The 21,721-nt window shown below is 39.3% G+C and overlaps 1 protein-coding gene across 4 annotated transcripts in view; it reads left to right on the top strand.

Moving 5' to 3' along the window:
* The window catches only part of ESF1 (ESF1 nucleolar pre-rRNA processing protein homolog), a 49,458-nt gene that overhangs the window by 992 nt on the left and 26,745 nt on the right, over positions 1 to 21,721 (top strand). For 3 of the 4 annotated variants that reach the window (XM_061622583.1, XM_061622582.1, XM_061622581.1), the window contains exons 2-8: positions 1,308 to 1,927; positions 4,914 to 5,317; positions 6,745 to 6,858; positions 8,935 to 9,035; positions 12,430 to 12,582; positions 14,732 to 14,846; positions 17,092 to 17,233. In XM_061622583.1, the coding sequence (XP_061478567.1) occupies positions 1,342 to 1,927; positions 4,914 to 5,317; positions 6,745 to 6,858; positions 8,935 to 9,035; positions 12,430 to 12,582; positions 14,732 to 14,846; positions 17,092 to 17,233 (1,615 nt within the window). In that variant the 5' untranslated portion in view covers positions 1,308 to 1,341. The remainder of the gene's footprint in view (positions 1 to 1,307; positions 1,928 to 4,913; positions 5,318 to 6,744; positions 6,859 to 8,934; positions 9,036 to 12,429; positions 12,583 to 14,731; positions 14,847 to 17,091; positions 17,234 to 21,721) is intronic. The other variant, XM_061622584.1, reaches the window with a different exon arrangement.

The following is a 21,721-nucleotide window of genomic DNA, read 5'->3' as shown; positions in this document are numbered from 1 at the left end:
ACTGATGGTCTGACTCAATGTAAGGCAGCTTCCTATCTTGCAGTGAGTTTAAACTTTATTGTATATTACTATTTGTGTGTGAACAATTCATAATAGTAGCTTTTTATTTGAGAATAAAAGCTATACAATAGGTGTATATTTTCTACTTCAGCACAACCTTTCCAACCTGTCCAATAGGTAATTTAAACTGTGACAATTATATGATCATGTAATGACAGAGATGGGTGAAATGGAAGATAGCAATATATGCTTTACATGTATGAATTGCTCCTTGCTTTCAATTCAGATCTGTATATTTTTCTTGGAATTAAGCTTCACCAAGTTCAGTAGGAGTCATTCCCATGTAGGTACACATAGCCTGCAACTTTTATTGCTACAAAAGCTGATCAGCAACAGGCAAATCTAGCTTTTAAAAGTATCTCAGATATTTTTTGGCAACTTATGTCACTGTTTCCTTTGTGTGTGTGGGAATAAAAGGAGGGAGAGTGTTATTTTGTATGTCACTCAAGACAATACTGTACCGACTGGATAGGTGCAGGCTGGAGGTCAGGAGGCGGGGAAGCATTGGAAGTGTTAAGAGGGGGATCCAGGGGGGTTGGAATTGGCGTGCGTGCCAGAGATTCCTCCAACAATTCTGTTGGTGTGTCGTCTTCACCAGGAGGACTGTCCGTGGGAACTGGTACAGTGTCAAGCACACTCCTTCCCCCAGTGTCCTCGAAAGTCTCAAATCCCTCTGGCTCTGCCCCTTGCTGCTCTAGCTGAGGGAGCTGAAGCTCCTCCACCCCCCTTCCTTGATTCTCCTGAAAGACCTGGGGCTCGACAGGTGGCAACTGAGGGCAGAAATACTTTTGTAGAGCTATGACTGGTATGCCAGTTGAGGCTTTTTCAAGAGAAGATGGATCAGGCCACTAGAATCACACATGCCATTGCCTCATCCAGGTTAGATTATGCTGGTGTTATTGAAACTTGGAAAGTGGGGCGGAAGGTTGAATAGATCTTCCTGGTTGTCTAGACTGTGCTATATGCTTCTTTGAACTGGGTGTGTACCTTTTCCCTTTACTCAGGGGTAGCCAACATGGTGCCCTCCAGATGTTGTTGGTAACCCTCATTAACTGCATCCAGCATGGGCAGTAACCAGGGATGATGGGAGCTGAAGTCCAACATCTGGAGGGGACTGTGCGGGCTACCCCTACTTTAATTACTACTGTAATGCTTGATGATGCTTTGCTACTTTGTAAGACCTATCAGTAATTTCAGATTGAAGCATTTCTTTTATTATGCTGTAACCTTTCTTTCTGTCTTCTCAGTTGTTCAAGTTTGGATTTTTTAAAGAGCGTGGAAATGGAGTCTAAGAAGGAGCTCATGAGTGACCAGCGGTTTTCCCGCATTACAAAAGACCCAAGATTTTGGGAAATGCCAGAAAAAGAACGCAAAATCAAAATTGACAGAAGATTTCAGGCTATGTTTCATGATAAGAAATTCAAGTTGAAATACACTGTGGATAAACGAGGACGACCTGTTTATCACAGCTCTACAGAGGACCTGAAACGCTTTTATGACCTTTCCGATTCCGATCTTTCAGATTCTAGCCATAAACTAACTGAGAAGAAACCTGAGAGGGAAAAGACTAAGGCTGAAGAAAAGAGAGGCTCTGAGAAGTCCTCTGTTGACAGTAGCTCTGGGGGAGAAAGAAAAGGGACAGGTAAAAGTATTTTAAAAAATGAAAGCCACAAAAGCAAATCGTCCAAGTCCAAAAAGACTGTAAGAGGCATACAGGTGTTTGAATCTCCACCAGAAAAGGAACTTGAACCAAAACAGCAAAACAAGCAAGGTGGAAATTCTGCAGAGAAACAGAAAACTGTAAAAAAGAAAGCAGTGAAAGGTCACAGCATAGAAAGTTATGTAACCCATAAAAGAACTGAATTAGGTTGGTTGGATCCAATTCATTGATTATATGTCTCTTGTATCTGGATTTTATCTAGCTTTCCTTGGAAGTAAGTAATCATTGGCTCAGTTTGGACAATTTTATCTCAGTTTATTAAACTAAGATATTAAGCCTTTCACTTGCGCATGCAAGTCCTTTTGGTCCTCCCTTTGTGGAGTGGAGCAATCAAAGCAGGAAGTCTAATGAACTGTAGTTTCCCATTTCATTTGAATTGGGAAACTATGGTTATCAACTTCAAAACAAGCCATAATAGTTTGAAAGTGGCTTAGGACCCTGGCTTGTTCTGTAGCTAGCAACTGTAGTTTCCCAGTTCAGATAAAATGCCTTGCTGTGAAGGGAGAAGTTAATGGGCTGTGTGCACAGTCAAAAACTTAATGTGTATCCTGGGTTAATAAACTGAAATATGCTCATCCGAACACTGATGTGGGTTTCAGTGGATCTTACTTACAAATAAGTGTCCTTATGATCATAGCCCCAATGAATAATCTCCTTTGTGCTTTAGTAAGTTTTCTGCATGCAAATCTTCATTTTCTTGGATGCGTGATTTTTTTTACCAAAACTAGCACAACAATTGCTTTTGTAGTATCACAGAAAAATAGATTTTCCAAACATGCTTTTGAAAGGATTATGCTCTTACCCAAAATGCACGGTGAGAAAATCTGTGGTAATAATGTGCATTAAAATCAACAAAGAAAACTGTCTTAGATCTATACTTTTAAACAGAGCAGGGTGGGGAACTTGTGCCCTTCAGATGTTGCTGGACTACACCTTGCAGCACCCCTGATGATTGGGCATTCTGGCTGGGGCTGATAGGAGTAGTATGGCCTCAGATGTGTAGAACCTGGAGGCCTTCAGATTCTCCACACCTGAAATAGATGGTAGAATCTCACTGGGGATGAAGGCTGCAATTCTGCACCATGTATCAGTGGAGCTGGGTGCAGTTCAGCCTCTCATAAGGAGTCCAGGTAATCTCCTCTCCCCCATCAGAGCACCACTGCATCTTGGTTGGCCTGTCCCTATAAACAGGATCTCAACTCCCCATGCTTATACCTCATTTTTGGGCATCCAGCAGCCTGCATCTCTCCCAGACTTTAGGCACACAGCTGTTCCCAATACAAGCACAAGAGGAGTTGCACATGGTTTGGGCAAGAGCTGGCTTTAGCGGCCCTAAGGTAAGTTGCAGAGGGGCCTTCATTTTGAGTGGTGGCTGTCCTTGGTGGGGGGTAATCTTTCAGGGGTTACATATTGGTGGCTACTGCCTTTACCTCCTTTCTTCTCACTTCCTTGCTGCCACTATCATTTCTCTTTTTCTGCTATCCAAATGCCCCTGCTTTCCCCTCCTTGTCACCCACAAGAATTTAGGCCAAGGGTAGCATGAAATTGGGCTGAGGGCTGAAGGCTGCATGTAGTGGTTGCTCACCTGTGACTTCGAGGGGAAGGCCTACTGAGATGTACCCTTCTCTGCACAACAGTACCCAGCAGGGAGGTATCCTTGCTTTCCTTAAAGGGGAGAGTGCACTGGCTTATTTTAAGAAGCTGTTTCACTCCCTGCTTTGCACATATGAGGGCTGCGGTTCCAAGACATTGAACTATTTTATATTCACATTAGATTTTTAATTACAAATGTTGGGTGCCAGTTTTAGTTTGAAGTCAGGGTCAGCTGGTTTAAATCAAGTTTCTGTTGCTCCTTTGTATGTTTCCTAAACAATGATGCATACTAATAGGTTAGCCTACCATGTTAATTTGTAACTAAACAGAGCATTTGCACAATCTGGGAGAATATATATATATGATTTTAGTTAACCATCCAAAACTCATTGGGGCACATCTGTCTTTGTACAGGTGTCTTTGTTTAGAAAGCAACAACTAAGAATTTATAATTTTTCAGAAGTGAGGGTTGGTAGTTATTGGGCAGAGCAGTTTATTTTTGTAAAATTAAAAAGTGGCCTTATTTGTTTACAGAAGATATATTCATAATCTGGGAACTGGATAAATATCAATTATTGTTGTTGTTGTTATGATTTGAATGTATATCTCTCCTAAAGGAGTCCAGGGCAGCAAACACATCAGCAAAATAATTTAACATTAAAGGATATAAAAATAGGAGTATATAAAAAATAGGAGTATAGAGGATTGCCTGAGGAGCAGCACAGTGAATGATCTTATCATTTATTCAGGCTATTTGTAGGGGAGGACTACAGTAATTAAAAATGAAATGAATCCAATTTAAAATGTATTAATCCAATTTTTAAAAATTGTTGTGGCTGGATTTGGAGTACTTTTGTTTTGGGAAGGGATTTAGTGGTGTTTTTCCATTAGAGAGTTTTTGACAGTTCTCCTTACAGCCCTCCACACCACCTTGTACACTCTTATGAAGAGTCCTCCAACCCTGAGGAGCAGCTTTTCAGAGTATTGTAGGGGAAAGGAGGAATTGTCAAAAATTTCCTTCTTTTCCTCCATTAGACGCATCTGCGAGCAAACTCAGCTTCTATGAAGTCCAGATCCAAGCTTTGATGTTTTTTCACCTTGAAGTTCTGAGTTTATGAACTTCCTTGCTTAGAGCAGGACAATGAATCTATGGCTCTTCTGATATTGTTGTGCTCCAATTCCAGTCACTCCCAGCTAGCAAGGCCAGTAGTCAGGGATAATGGAAGTTGTAGTCCAGTAACATTTGGACCACATTTGTGTCTGATAAAATTCTTCTTGCCGCTTGACAAGTAATCTTGGACATTTGGCTTCCCATGTGGTTATATGCATGCTATTGTGAGCTACTGCATGGTGAATGGACATCTTAATCACCACGAACATTTAATCGCATTCCATTGTCCTTTACACACAGCCTGTCCGGTGAGGTGTCATATTTTTTTGGGGGGGGGGAACAGACAATTAGTCTTTTTTCTCCTTTAAAAATTATCTGTATACACTATTATACATGTGTGTGTTAAATATATTGCTTTCATTTGTTTAGCAAACGAAGATGATTCTTCAGGCAGTCATATTAATGAAAATTGTTTAGAAAATGAAAGTTGTAAAAATGAGGAGAGCTTTGATCTTGAAGAAATGGAAAGCAGCGAGGAAATTGAAGAGGAAAGCGCGTCTGAAGATGGTGGGGATCTGGAAGAGGAAAGCAATTTGGGACATGACGGAGGAATGAGAGAAGAAAGTGATTCAGAAAATGAAGTAGAAGGAAATCAAAGTGAGACAGATGATGGTGAAAGTGACAGTGGGCCTGATTTGGCAAGGGGAAAAGGCAATATAGAAAGCAGCTCGGAGGATGAAGAGGAGGAGGATTTGACTGAGATATTTCCAAAGGAGCCTGAAGTTGTACATGAATGGGGAGAACTGGCTAAAGATGCCCCTCGTGGAGATAAGGTAAGGGATCTTGAAAGACATAACCACATAATTTATCACTAAAATAGCTCTTCCAGTATGGCAAGTGCTTTTCGTTTCTTACCTCCCTTCTAAGCTAGTCCTTTTCATGAACAACAAGTCCATCTGAGTTCAATAAGTGGTTCATAGGATTGCAGCCTCCCACGCACAAGCCCAGTACCTTGGCTTGTGTCTTGCCCCCAAAAAAGCAAATTTACAGCTCACTTGTTTTTTAGTAGGTAGAAGAAAACCTTATCAGCTGAAAGGGTTTCTCTAGTATTTATAAAAAACACATTTAAAATCTCAGTGTTTATATCATGCTGGTAGATACAGGAAGGAATTCTCTGAACAGTTATGATTAGGTTTGTTTTTGCATGGATAAATACTTAGAATGCAAAAAAAGATCACACCGCATAGCATGAAAAAGATAGTTCCAAGAGAAAAAAGGCGCATGTGAATGATGCAAAATGTATAGAAGTACACAATGTAAATTGCAACAAATGAAAGTTCTAATTTGCAAAAATGGTAAGAAAAATCAAAGACCCTCCATGTTATGAATGATAATAGAATGATTTTCTGGAACTATACTAGGAGAAAACAGCTGTCTTTTTCAGTAGACAGTGTCTGTACTGTGCAATATTGTACGTTAGTGAAATGCTTTAAAACATGATTTAAAATTATATCTTGCTTGATGGGAAGCCCTTTGGCTTTCCCATGTCATAGGATCTCATTCATGATCATCTGGCTAGTGTACAGATGGATAATATAGTAGCTGTGCCACGTTAGCTTCATTATGATAACCTGAACATTAGTACAAGACAGTCCCTACATTGTAGAAATTCATCTTGAAGAGCTCTGTCATGTGGCTGTACGTTTCAGTTGAGAAAAAGGTGATTCCTGAGCACCAGTGTGTCACTAGCTGATCCATGCAAAAATGGAAACCGCATGTTTGTGCTTTGCTCTGCAGCAGCTTTTGCAGTTTTACAGTCACCCAGGCTAAAACTGAAGCATGGGTCATTCAAAACACCTGCAGAACCTCAACTGAAACTCTGGTTCTGAACCCTCAGCCTTTTTTCCTCTCTTTTTTGGGTCTAGCAGTTTATACTTGCTATCTTGGGTCTTATCCTCCCCTGGATTGGCCTAGAACAGTGAGCCTGTCTGTTGGTATACCAAGAGGAAAAGACCTCAGGTATTTGATCTTTGCTGGAGGAGCAAGGTCAAGATGTGATCATATTTTCCAGTTCTTCTCCAAGGCAGGAAACTTCGCAGCTGTGCTCATGCTGTACTGTGAGTCCTCTTTGTGCACAAATCTAATTTTATGACGGAATTTTTGTGTTACTTAGGGTGATGTGCTGAGTGATAATAGTTTGATCCATTTGCGTTACCCTTAAAGTCTAGGCAACTGTTACAAATAGCATTTTTAAATACAGATCACGTGCAGATTGGCGGTTTGCAACATGGACTGGGATCGACTGAAAGCAAAGGACCTACTGGCTTTATTTAATTCATTTACACCTAAAGGTGGTGTTATCTTTTCTGTTAAGGTAAGCTCTTGTTTTCAGCAGCAAAATACAAATAATGCGCATGGGATTGTGGGAGGGGAAATCCACCTTGCCTCTTGCAAATATTTGCAACTGTGAGACTAGCATGGGTTGTGAGGCAAGTGAAAGCGTGCTGGAGAGGAAGAGTGGTGGTTTAGTGGAAATATTTGGGCAGGTTTGCACTAAAGCTGTGGGAAGCATTGCAGCTCTCAGTGTAGAGGTGGTAAACCTGTAGCCATCCATATGTTGCTGAACTGTAACTCCCATCATCCCTGGCCATTGGCCATAATAGCTGAAGCTGATGGGGGTGGTGGAATACAACATCGTCTGGAGTTCAGCAGGTTAGCTGCCCCTAGTTTAGAGCAAGCTAGCATTTCTGCAGCACAGTTAAGTGCACCTGAGGAGTAAATAGGGTGCACCTGGATGGGTATTTCCAGGGCATGCCTCAAATCCAGCAATAATTCAGAGAGAGAGCAGGAGGCTGGAGGTGGGTTCTGGTTCCAAGTGAGCAGAAACATCTCTACTCAAAGTGTCTCAATACCTGATCTTTCAGAAGGCACATCTACCTGAGAGGCCATTTATTTTTTTTTCTGCCTGCATCTGAATTAACTGTTGGATCAAAGCTGTTTGACTTGAAGTAGCTGCATCCTTGTGAGTCATCTGGAGAAAGTCCTTAGCTATTATGGAATAACAAACTTCCAGTAATAAGGAAACCACCAGAATCTATTGGTGGAGCTCAGTGCCTAGAGACTAATAGATCAGACTCGGGGCTCTAACTCTTTGGGGCAGTGTGTCTGTAGAATTCTGTGTGAATTCTCATGTTGTTATGGGCTATGATTGCATGGCATAGTTAGGGTCTCTGCAGAAAACATGGGCAGTATACATCAAAATAGTACTAGAAGAACTCAACTTGCCCTGTAATTAATTAATTTGGATTCGGGCAACTTCTTAAGTGTGGGTGAGAGAAAAGATAGGTTCTTAACTTTTTATTTCCATTTATATCCCATCTCAAGGAGCTCAGGTGGTGTACATGGTTCTCTTCCCCAGTTTTTACTCACAACAACCCTGTGAGGTAGGTTGGGCTAAGAGATAGTGACTGCCCCAAGGTTATTCAGTGAAGTTCCTATTCTTCAAGGTCTTAATCCAACATTTTAACTTACTGCTTTTGCAGGTAGCCCACCTTAACTAAAATAAGAAAGAAAAGGGCCAAGGCTTCTGAAATGTAATGAAGCTTCCCAAACTTCTCTTTTGTCTTCTCTCCCCACCCCACCCTCCCCCAAAACTGAGAAAGTTAAAGACTGTAGCATGGTGGCTGTTGGTCTTCCTTCTATTATGGAATTTAAAGCAGAGTTGGAAGAGAAGAAGGAAATGAGAAATTGTGTCTGTCGCTCTTTGCGAGCACCAAGTTGGCAAAATCAGATATATGGACAACTGTTACATTGCTTTCTGCTTTTTACTCTCACATTCCTTTTGTGATTGACATAATAACTCTCCGTTGTACACAAAGACACTAAGTGGTTGTTAAGCAGACAGTAAATTCAAATTTCGTTTCTGTGGAATCCATAAGGAATGTTATAGCATGAAACTCTGCAGAAAATGAAAATTCTGGTGTGTCTGTCTTTGGTCTTTTGTGAAGAGATAGAAGAGAAGAGGCATGGAAGCAGAAGAACAACAGTTGAAACATTGCTGCTGTTAAATTCACTGCCATCCATTTCACATGTGAATTTGGCCTTGTTCCTAAAGAGTTGAGTAAAAAAAGACTTTTTATTTTTCCCCCACACCATGGGTTTAGATTAGTGATACAGAATTTAATTTATTTAACAATGTTTATAGATGGCTGTTTACCTAAAATAGTATAAAATGTTCATTCAAAAATGCTAATAAAAGCAACACACTTTAAAAACAAGTGAACATAAAAAATTATCAAAATACTTATTCATAGTGCAATGTGGGTAGTGGATTTCACTCTATAGTTTAGGTGTTAGGGAAAGATAGGGGACATTTCTTCTTTAAAATCTAATCCAATGCTGCTTAAAGTCACTTGATATAATCAGTGTGAACCCTTTTTATTGTTTCTAGATTTATCCTTCAGAGTTTGGAAAAGAGAGAATGAAAGAAGAGGAAATGAATGGCCCGACAGAACTATTAAGCCTTCCTGAAGATGTCACAGAGAAGGACAGGTATTTAATCCTCATACACATTTTTTATGATCGTTATCTGCTATTGAGGTGCAATAGGCTGCTTTGACATTCTAGCTGAAAATAAAGGTAGGGATTGATTTCAAAATGATTCTAGTGTTTTTTTCGGGGGGAGGGGGAGTTAGTAGTAATCTCCCAGTCCAAAAACCTAGTCTCAACACAAAAGTGATTGAGATACATTGGACCTCACATTAGTCTGGTTCATATGTAACAGTAAGCAATGGCCAGAAATAAATCATGGCTTAAATAAAGCATGGCTTTGCTGCTCTATTGCTCCTGCTCTGCTATACCCTGCCTGTCTTTGGGAGAAACAAACAACGAAGCTTAGCTTAGTGTTATGTGCAAATTGGCACTCATCATTTGTTTTTCTCCTTAGCTTCCACATATAGTTTGTTTGGGGAGAAAGAAACTACATGTACTGGTTTGCACATAACATTAAGCCTGATGGTTTGTTTCTTACAAACACAGGTGGGATGGAGCAAAGGGGGAACAGTTGAGCGACTTGTACTTCCACAGTGCTTGTTCATGGTAAGCTATGGTTTATTTTTGACTGCAGCTTATCATTGTATGTGGACCAAGCCACTGTTAACTTAATTTCATCGTTATGCTATCAGGAAGCCATGGAGGAGGATAAAACAGAAAAGATGTGTAAGTGAAATCCTGAGATCATAACAGAAGAGAAAACAAAACAGATACCAAAAATGCTGAGGTTAAATACTGGACTCTTACTAAATAATGGAAGAGGTACAAGGTACCTTAATAGCCTAACAGTTTTTTCTCCTTCAAAATAACATTACTAATAAAATGTCAGTGTTACAAGTGTATCCTAAGAGACAACTCGTTTGTCCAGATAAAACCAACTTTGAGCAGAATTAATCCTGTGCTTTGTTTAAATTATAACTATTGAGAACAATCCAGGATAAGAAACCATGCTTTAATTCTGGTTTGTTCTTACTAACTACAGTTTAAACAAGCCATAGTACCCCTGTCCAAACATAACAGGGAACTCTGGTTTATTTAGAACTGAAAGCAAAAGCATCCAATCTCCTTTTCCAGATGGACTATAGAGGAGAAAAAAGGAAGCAGGGAGCGCACAAACTTGAGGATCATGGCAGCTTGTTTATATAGTGGAAGACCATGCTTTTCTATTTTATTTGAACTGTTTAATAAGGGTAAACTTAAACATTTTTTTTTTAAATGTATACCTAAAATATTCAGGGTGAACACTACAAGCCCATGTATCAATCAGGTTACACTTATTAAGGAGTACCTGTCTGTATTCTTGATGCTGCATAATGAACAAAATGACCCTGGGATGTCAAAGGAACAAGTAATGACATGATATTGTACATTGAATTTTCACCACTAGATGGAACCTTTCTCCATCAGTAGGTGAACATCTCCACTTTGCTACTATACTATAGACATATGTGGTCAGTGCTAAACATGTGAAACAGGAAAAATTGTGTTTACTTGTTAGCACTACTAGTTTTACCTTTGTTCTGCATTTTCAGCATATTAGGTGCCTCAGATAACACAAATGTCATGGCCCCTTGCTTTTTTATTTTCATATTGTATGTCCCTTGGAATAAGGACATGTTCTTTCATTCTTTGTAAAATGTCGTTTATAGAAATAGTATAATTGGGAAAATGTGTCCATATTAATCCATACATTTCTTAAAGCAGAGATAGGACTGGCTATCTGTGTGAACAGTTGTCAGCAAAGCTGTACAGCAAGAAAAACACTATTTTTTTTTTTAAAAAAAGCTTGTTTTAGTCCAGAATTTTTCAGCCTTGGGTCTCCAGATTCTGTTGGCTTACAATTCCCATCATTCCCACCCAGTCTAGCCAATGGTCAGAGGTGCTGGGAGTTGTAGTTCAACAACATCTGGGAACCCAAAGTTGAAGAATACTGTCTTAGTCTAAGTTTGAGCTAAGTTCTTCACCAGCTGATGAGTTTTAGGGCATGCCGACTCTTGCACACAGCATTTGTGCAGATAACCTCCAGGCTGGATTACTGTAATGCGATCTATGTAGGGCTGCCCTTGAGGTTGGTCCGAAAGTTGCAGCTGGTGCAAAATGCAGCGGCGAGACTGCTCAGTGGGGCAGGGTATCGCCAGCATGTCACCCTGCTGCTGAAAGAATTGCACTGGCTGCCCATTTGCTACTGGGCCAAGTTCAGGGTTCTAGTTCTGGTGTACAAAGCCGTATACAGCTTGGGACCAGGATACTTGAAAGACCGTCTTACCCCTTATATACCCAATCGATTACTGCACTCTGCAGGTGAGGGCCTCCTGCAAATACCATCTTATCAGGAGGTCCGTTCTGCACAACATAGGAAATTGACATTTAGTGTGGTAGCACCTACCCTGTGGAATTCCCTCCCCTTAAATATTAGGTAGGTGCCATCTCTGTTATCTTTTCAGCACCTATTGAAGACTTTCCTCTTTCAACAAGCCTTTTAAGTTGAGACCTATCCCAGTCTGTGTTGGAATTGCTTTTAATATGTTTTTTTTAAAACATTTTTTCCTAAACAATATGTTTTTTAACCCTTTTTATTTAAGATGTTTTTAAAGCTTTTTTTAAAGAATGTTTTTAAAGTTGTTTTGTTTTAATGTATTTTAAAGTCTGTTTTTATGTTTTAAAGTGTTTTTACTGCTTTTGTTTGCCACCCTGGACTCCTGCTGGGAGGAAGGGAGGGATATAAATAATAAATAAATAAATATTTCACTTTTATTTTTATTTCTCAAACAGTCACTCCTGATGCCACAAGGCAAGTTGTTTTTGAAAATCAATGGAATTTCAAAAGATAGTGCCTAAGCAGCTGCTGTGCAAAGTGGAACAGCAGAAATCCTTCTGGGTGCACGCAAACCCTTGGGTGCAGCTAAAAACAACTCTTTTTATATCCTGGCCCATGACATTGCTCTTGATCAGGTTTCCCCAATCTGGTGCCCTCCAGATGTTGTTGGACTCCAGCTCCCATCAACCCTGACCATTGCCCATGCTGGTGGAGTCCAACAATATCAGGAGGCATCAAGCTGGGGAAGGCTGGCCCATAGTTGCGCTTTGGAATCTGTGTGCCTGCATATCTGCAGCTTGGTATGTAAGCTACAAGGTACCTTGTTAGCTCTCTGATTCCAGCATCATTACAGCAGGCAGAAATGGAGTTGTAGGTTAGCCATAAAGCATTTTATTAGTGTCTGGTATTTGGACCTAATCCTTTTATCATGACTCTGAACCCCATAAAAGAGTCATACATTGGCATATACTCTTAGATTATCATACACAACCTGTGAACAATTAGAGAACTGGATTGTAGTATATTGCTTCACTGTTCCTTTATTTCTCTAACTTGCCTTATCTAACTTTTTTAAAGCATTTTTAAGGAAAAACTGAGGGACTATCAGTTCAAGCGACTGAAATATTTCTATGCGGTTATAGAATGTGACTCTCCCGAAACAGCCAATAAAATTTATGAAGAATGTGATGGATTAGAATTTGAAAGCAGTTGTTCTTTTGTGGACCTGAGGTATTGTTATTTTTTTCTTTTTTTTCTCTTTCAGCAGCTTTGTGCAGAAATTAAAATGTCTGGTACACTCTGTCTCTCTTACCTTGCTTTTAAGTTTTGAAGCTGCCTTCCCCACACCAGGCCCTATTCTGTGATTCACATCCTTTGGATGTTAGGTGCTCTTGTATGGCATATCATAAGGCAGACTTAACATTAAAATCACTGACTTAATTTTTTTTTATATGTTCACATATGTACAGTATCAGTAAAAACAGAAAAAATATGTAATAGCAATGGAATCTATATGCAGTGCCAAAAAGATTTGTATACATATATATATATATATATAGTAGTTAAAAAGAGAAAGAAGATATACATGCATTTCTTCTCCCCTTTTTAAAAAATTGCATTACTAATAGTAATGTAACTATAATCACATTTACTTCAGTAGCTAGCTTATAGTTAAGAGTATGTATAAGTTTAGGTTTTCTTGTACTTTGTTACACCAGTTATAGAGCTGTCATCCTTCTCTGACTCTGACAAAAATTGGTTAATTTTGCTACATTTATTATATCCCATAACCTAATTACCCACTCTTGTAATGTGGGGGTCCCCAGTTATGATATCATATGGACAGCGCCACTGACTTTCAACACTGGATTTTGCTACCCTTCTGAACTCTGTAATATCTGGTTCAAATAGTACTCATCTCTTGTGATGTTGCATCCAAAATTGAATTTACAATTTTAGAATGTCATATTCTAGCATTGTCCATCTCAGTGCTACAAGGGGGCACTAAGTGTGTTCCTCCTAACTTTCTCTCACTCATCAGTGGGATGGATGATGATTTACAGGAAGCCAGGGAAAATAATCTGGAAAAGTGAGTAATTGGGTTTAAAAAAAGGATGAAATTGTGAACAGTATGACTACATTATGGTTAGTTTGCAGCTGTCAGTGCTGATGTTAGCCAGTCCTTGCTCTGACAACGGTGAACTTCATCTTAAACATATGAAGCTACCTTTTTATAGGGAATCACAGTATTGGTCTGTTTCATCCCAGCATGGTCCACTCTTCTTTCTCACAGTATGTCTCCAGGATCTCATGCAGAGGTCTTTTCTAGCTCTGCTACCCCAGATCCTTTAACTAGAGATTCCAGGGATTGAATGTGGGATCTGCTGTTTGCAACAGCTGTGCTCTATCACTAAGCTGTTGCTTCTTTGCTAGCGTCCTACCCTCTGAGGCAGGGATAGCCAATGGGGTGGCCTCCAGATGTTGTGGAACTACATCTGGGGGACAAACTACACAAGATCCAATCTTAGCAATATGGCAGGACTTTAATTCTTATACAGATGATGATACACACAGGTACCCAATGCCTTCAGTCTACATAGAAATGTGGTGCAGATGAATAGAACTTTATGGTAACTGGGTAAATGGAGAAGGGAAAGAAGATAATGAGGTCAGATAATCAGTTGTAAAGTCTGATTCCCCAAATACATGGAATAAATCAGTAAGGTAATTTAGCACATCTGTAATGTTCTAAATGAATAACACTGAAAAAAGTATTTTGATTTTGTACATGGAGATATGCTTTTACCCACTCCTGATTGTAATTTATAGTTGGCAGATTAATGTAACTTAGTTCTGTTTGTTTTTTCCTTTTAAATTTTTTTCCTTTTTTAAAAATTTAATTTGTTACCAATTGTAATGTTGAAATAGCAAAATAAAATAATACGATTTTGGAGGGGAAATATTAAAAAAAGAACTACTACTTCCATCAGCCTCAGTCACAATGGCCAATAGTTAAGGATGATGGGAGTTTGTAGTCCAATAATGCCTGGAGGAAACTGTGTTGGGATCCCCTGCTCTGGGGCCTTGTTGCAAATCATAGGTTTGTCAAGGTTATCCTCCAGGTTCCTTGGCTTCAGCAGCAGTGTTAGGAATGCCATCATTTTTCAGTGAAGTTAAATTGGAGCTGGCCAAACAGGTACTGTGCTGAGCGAAAGGTAACACCTTTGTCTGCCCTTTTCCTGAGCATGGACTGAACAATGTTTTTCTCGCAGCTAATATTAATTAGAGAGAGGCTGGGCCTATCAACGTTTGCTCCTTTGAAGCCTCATCATATCTGCTTTAATAACAAATCTTTTTTTTTTTTTTTTTGGCTTTTAAGATTTATTCCAGATGATGTGACATTTGATGATGAGCCAAAGGATGTGGCCTCAGAAATGGACGGAGCTGCTTATAAACCAAAGTATTTTACATCTGCTGCTGTGGCAACATCAAAGGTACCTTAATAGTGTTTTTTTAGCCCTTTGGAACTTGTTTAGTTTTCTGTGTTCTTAATTTGTAAATTTTGTAAACAACAGTGATCGCACTGTAGATAGAGGGGGAGAATGATCTGTTTTGTGTTCATGCAGTTGTTAAAAGCCAGAAGTGCAGTTCTGATCCATTATAGTCCTGGGGACTTGTGCTCTGGATTTCAATGGGTTCATGACCTTGCTACATATGTGCATGTGTGCTTTTGGCAGTGCTGACTGGGGATAGAGCTTAAAAACAATTTTTGTATAGCCTTTTTAAAATTCTTGTGCTAGCTGCTTTTAATATGCTTTTTAATATGCCTGTTGAATTTGTATTACTCCAAAGACATTAGGCATATCTTCTAAGCATGTGATTAACATGTTCCTGCACTTCATAACAAAATAATTTAATCCCTTGTTATAGATGCTTCAATTGTAATGATCTGTACAGTTGGCTTCCCCAAACCTGCTTACTCTTTGCAGTTACAAACATTTTTTCAAACAATTTAAGTAAATTTATTAATAGGGTAGCTACAAAAAAGATTCAATCATGTCTGTGTAACTAATAATTTGTTACACACTTCGGTCTTTGCATATATCTGGTGTAATGATACAATTATTTATGTGCCAAATATATGGTACAAGTATATTTTGTTATCGTAAAGGATGTATTTGTTTTAAATTTTGTAAATCGCCTTAAGTATGCATGTATACACAAAGGTGGGATATAAATTCTGAAACAAAAATGGCAGGTAGCTGATGGTTGTTGAAAAGCATGTTCTAAAGAAATTCTTACATTTGTATTCTACCTATTTGCTATTTGTATGCTCAGGGTCTTACGCCCAACTCTCTAGACCTGTTGCCATGCTGGCCCTTTTAGAACTGGAGGCCCTTTGCCTCCAATTGTTATCTCCTCATACATTTTAGTATCACTGAGCATACTCCAATCATATGTGTAATTAAAGGAAATAATTCTGTATATTGAGTAGAAACCAAGAGTATAATAATACTTTGCATTTACATAGTGCATTATGTTGTCACTTCATATGGGTTGCAACGACCTTATAAGGTAGGTGTAAACCATGTTTTGAGAACTAGAGACTGGTCTGGTTCCCACGTCATGCTAAGCCAAACCATGAGTTAGCATAGGTGCATGGGTTTCCCATCCCTCTGCTCTCCTGTCCAGCGTTCCAATCCCAATTGCTATGCTTTTCCAGTTATAGCTAATGAATACAGAAGTCTTGCCCAGCTTGATATAGTTGAGGTATAAAGAATAAGCAAATATGTATATATGGGGTGCTGGGCACTGGCCTTCACATTCTGGACAAACAGAAAGTAAACATGGTTGGGTCAGAAGTGACATGGCATGGCTGCTGTCTGTCATACTCACTCCCATTTCCCATGGAAGCTTCAAGAGCAGATTCGGCTGGTACCGGGAAAAGAGGGCAAGCAGCAGAGCCAGCATTGGAGTCCATCCCACCCTCAGCAGAGAAAAAAGCTGGCAGTTGAGCCTGGGTCCTTTTTCCTAGTGGGGAGCCAGCATTTGGAGGACAGCATCAGAGGTATTCAGTAGCAAGGGCCTGGGGACCCTGAACTCTCTGGAAAGTAGACAGTAGAAAAACTACTTTGACTGCTTGTAGAAGAGTCTTGTGATAAGGGTCCTGTTAGATAAGAGGTAGGCTTGGGAACCTGAGGACTCTTCCACTTCTGATGTACCCCAGTCCCCAAGGATTTTTGACAATGTAGATAATTTATAAAGTTTTTCAAGGTTACTTCCCTAGTTCTCCATTTTAAGGAGAGACTGACTAGCAAGTGGTAGTCTTTAGCAAATCAATGCACACTTAATGTCTTCATTTCCCATAAGCAGCTTTTGATATTTGTGCAGAGGCTAAAACTTTAACGACATCCTGTCAGACAAGTGGGACAAATCTCTCCAGCCTTGGTCCTTCTCTTTACAGATTTTCTTCTGCCTCCCCAGTGCCTTAACTTCAGGTTTTTCACTTCTGTAAAATGATGCAGATGCTGCAGAACTAGGCTGTACTGGAGTCCTTTAGAGTGCAGCAAGAAAAGCTGACAGTCATACATTCTAATTAATATATGAAGATTGAGTCTTTTTTATAGTCCAGGATCAGGTTTGGGTTTGTTTTAAGCTCAAACAAATGAGTGCACACAGCCTTAATTATATGATTTTTTTAAAAAAGGAACAAGACACAGTATTTTGTTCCACCTTAAGGTAGACATCACATGGGATGAGATGGATCATGAAAGAATGACTTACCTCAGCAAAACGTTTAAAAAAGATGAACTTCTGGACATGGAATTCCAAGCATACTTGGCTTCATCAAGCGAGGAAGAGGAGGAAGAAGAACAGCAAGGTACTTTTAATTGTTAAGATTCTGTGGAAATAATTCAGGATTTCAAAGCCATTTTTATAAAGGTTTTCAAGGTTACTTCCCTAGTTCTCCATTTTAAGGAAAGATTGACTAGTAAGTGGTAGTCTTTAGCAAATCAAGCATTTTTTTAACCCATTGTCTCTTCTTTAATAAAATGACAATCTAAGTGGGGGGGGAATCACTTGGACTAATGTCATACCAGCAAGAGAAAGGGCTTGGTTTAGACTAAGTTTCCCACTATGTGAGCAAGCCTGCACAATCCTTGTGATTTGCAGAATGAGGAGCCTGGAAGTGTTTGCTTCCTTTTTTAAAAAAAAAAATTAAACCTACAGTTTCCTTATTTGGAATAAGGAAAATAGCTTACATTTTGTCATGTTTGTACCTACACAGAGCTTGGTGAGTACAAATAATTTCACCAGGAGACTTTGGAATGCAGCATATGCAGCCTTTGTATAGTTGGCAGATGGCATCTCATTTACAAAGCCTCTAAGGGCTACTGATCAGCTAATCCCATTTTTAAAGATAGTTTATACAACAAATAATATTTCTTCCTTGGAATATGTACTTGCTAAAGCTATTCTAAAACAGCACTGCTTGTAAGAGAGCTTTTTATTTTAGTCTTAACTACAAGTAGGATTTTTTTGCAGGGGAGTGTGTGTTGAAATTCACTATCTATTCAGTGCATTTCCATTTAGAATAAAAAAAGGTGTTAATGATTCTGTGTAAACATATTGGAATGAGAACTATAATGATAAAAATAGTTCACTTGACCTGTCAGTAATTTGTCAACTTTGAGCAAATGAATGGTTTATTATTTCTGGTATCTTCTCAGGTATCTTAAAGCATCAATTTTTGTACGTATGTACAATTAGAGTTTTAAACTGGAGCAGTTCAAGTTAAGCTAGAACAATTGTTATTAACCGTTACTGTGTAGACAGGCCCCAAAGTCAGGTATGTGGTTGGAATAAGTTTTCTTTGAGCTTTGGAAAAATTGAATTGCTGCTCTGCTAGCTAGTGCTATTGTTCTTTTCCTTGGAATCAGGCTCATGAAATTGTGCAGCTGTAGAGAAACGTAATATCCTGTGGGTTGCTGAGTCTTGCCCATTGACATGAGCATTTGTGGATAATGTTTGGTGTGCATCTTATGGGCTTGAGCTGTTTGGCCCTGTTAACAGTTGAAGTAATATTAGTGACAGAGACATTGATGCAGCATTGAGATCTCTGGAACCATTGCTATCTTCCTCTACTTCCTCGGGGATGACAGGGAAGACATGGTATGAATTTTAAATCTTTTGGCATGAGATGTGTTGTACTGTTTTTTGTTTTTTGTATGAAAATAAAAGTGACAGTTACACAAGATACTGCCTTGGATCCTCACTTTATGTTCCACAAATGAAAGGACAGTTCACTCGCAGAAGGATTTCTCCACATAAAATGACTTGACACCTTTGCCATACATGCTTTGAAGCAAGTATGAGGAACCTGGTGCCCCTCAGATGTTGTTGGACTCCAACTCCCTTCAGCCCCAGCTAGCACTGCTGGTGCTATGTCCTGGGAGTTCTAGATCAGTAACACCTAGAGGACCACAGATTCTCCAAAACAATTTACAGTGTGCAATGGCCCTGTCCACTCAATAATATAATAAAAGTGTCGTTTGCTATACCTCCAGCAATCCCTTTTACAGGAGTATCTAATGTGGTGCCCTCCAAATGTTTTTGGACTACAACTCTCAAAATACCTGACTGTTGGTTGAGGGTGATAGGAGTTGGATTCCGATAACATCTGGAGTTACCTTTGCCCTCTATTACATTAATCTCTTTGCCATTTTGTATGTTTTTCAGTTTCTTGTGTTTGTCATAAACATTTTGGGGGTGAGGATGCCCAATGTCAGTTTGACGGAACATTAAGTGACATAAAGCTCGCACCAGTTCTAATAGTGATTGGCATGGAAAGTTTGCACTTTAGCAGTTGACATAATTGTACATGAATTACAGGAACAAAATGGGACATAGATCTTCACGTTTTCAGCAGTTATTCCAGTTTATGGGCAGAGGAGGTGCCATAATAGCTCAGTGGTAGAGCAGAAGCTTTATATGCAAATGGACCCAGATTTGATCCTTGGAATTTCTAGTTTAAAGGATTGGGTGGCAGGTGATGGGCAAGGGATCTCTTCCTCTGAGACCCTGGAGAGTCACCACCAGTCAGATTAGGCAATAATGGGCTCTGCCCACTAATAGTCAGATCTGATGCAGCCAGTTTCCTGTGTTGCTGTTCTGAGAAGTCCTTTGGCAGCACCCTTCACATTTACTTTTATTAAAAACAAAATCCATTTTGTCACCACTTCACATATATGGTATGGTCATCCCAAAGTTAAACCCTTTTAAGTTCATGTGTTTCAGAGTGAGATTTAAGCACATAATTAGCTTGTATGCTACAGCTGTGCATATTTTCTAGTCCCTGTCTTTGGTAAAATCTTTCTTAGGAGTTTCTGGATCAGGACTTGACATGCATCCCACCACACACAAAGCTTTCTAAAAGGTAAACTTCTGAGTGGGGAATGGATGCTTGTAAAGCATGTGCATAGTCACTAGGAAGTGCACAGTCTGACATCTCACACACTACTAGGGTTGTTGCTGAGATATCTTTTTAAATGGTAGCTATTGTAGACAATTAAAGCTTCTCAAAGTTATCTTTTATTCTGTAGCCTCCACTGTGAGAGGGAAGGTGGCAAGAAAACCAGCCCATCCAACCTTTCTTTTTCCTCATTCACTTGGTGGCAGCAGTGATGCTATTTTTTCCTCTAGCTGCCTCATTGACTCTTCTAAAACATTTTGGACTTTTAATTGGCCCAGCCTACTCTCCATACTAATTGAAGGAGTAAGGCAGTTAGGCATGAGGGTGAATAGCAAGGTCTTGGACTCAATTTTTCCAAAACAAATTATGCCTTTACTTAAAGATTTAGTAAGGCAACAAAATAGGTTCTTGAGGAAAAAAGCAAAGTGTCAAGCAATGCCTATTCTAGATGTTTCCCAAGCCAAGGAAATACGTAAATTTGCAGTTCAAATTCTGGGTTCCTTTGTGGCCTTTTCTTGGCTCCTTTCTCCTGCAGTGCCATGTGTGCACTGTAGCACTTCCCAGTGTTCTATCTCTCTAAACGTATTTCAGCCCTTACTCTCTCTTGCAGCTCTTCGACCCTGACTCAAGTGGCTTTTAAATCAGTGAAGAAGTTGAGCATTTGGTAGATGGAACTGAGCCTTTAAAAAATGTATTTAGTGTATTTGTATCCCACCATTCTTCAGTTATAGAACTTAAAGATGGCATGCGTTAGGTTCACAGGTGGTCTCTCATCTAGGCACTGACCAGACACAAGCCTGCTTAGCTTCAGCAATAATGCTGCATCATGTGCCCTCAGACCATACCCTGGGACCTAAGCAATGTACAATGATTTGTTTGGACGGTGTGTGTTGGGAGGTGGCAGCTTGGATAACGATCCATGGAATTAGAATTGGTGTTTAAAACAGGTCCCTATTTTCATCTGTAAAATAACTAGGGGTATATTAACTCCCCCTGTGAAATGAATGGAAATGAGAAGTGCTTAGTTTGACTGGATTGTGTCCATACAACCCTTTAAAGCATTTTCATGAGATTTCTAAATCACTATTTCTCTATATATTTGTTCCCAGTTGTTTCAGTGAGTTTGGCTGTATTCATCTATGGTATGCAAAAGGAACCAAGCATCACCTTTCCATTTATTCCATACAATTTAGTGCAGCTGCATCAGAATACAGAAGGAATAGTTTCAGTTTACCATTGTTGATTATTGCTCCAGAAAAGGTCTTAATTGTCTTTTACTATACATTCATTGTAGCCTGTCAGATGACATGAAAGTGCACTGCTAGCTACAGTTAAGAACCGTGGTTTAAGTTGTGTCACCAGACCAAAGACTTTCTGGTGTATTTCCAGCCTGGAAAGTTCTTGAATTTAATTATGTTTTCAGAAATAAGCTTTTAATAGAAATACACAGCCATTTCCTTAACATGATCCCAATGTTTTATTCATTGATTTACAGGATACATGACAGAATTGTAGCCAGCATGTTTATTGTGGCAGTAAGCACAAACAGGAAAAAATGACTTTCAGCTGTTAGAGTAGTAATGTAAAAAGTGTGATCAAATGGAAAGAATGTTCTGTATTTCTCATTTTCTTCTATATATTTATTAAGAAAGGTGTTTATATGTAAAAAAGCAGTCATTCTGTCACATCCTGGTTTGTGCTTTATATAGCTGTCTTTAAGCTAAACTTAGTTTTAATTGAATTTAAGAATGCAATTATTGAGCAAAATCTATGTTAGCTTTCCACCAGGTGGAGTTGGTGAAAAGTGTTCTTGGCTACTATTCATTTCCAAACAGAAGAATAGATCCAGAAGAAAACTGAACTTGCATGACTTACTTAAGTTCAGGGTCCATGTCT

This window comes from Rhineura floridana, chromosome 4, assembly GCF_030035675.1.
Source record: "Rhineura floridana isolate rRhiFlo1 chromosome 4, rRhiFlo1.hap2, whole genome shotgun sequence".
Taxonomy (NCBI): Eukaryota; Metazoa; Chordata; class Lepidosauria; order Squamata; family Rhineuridae; genus Rhineura; species Rhineura floridana.
This window is presented reverse-complemented; position numbering and strand designations above follow the sequence as displayed.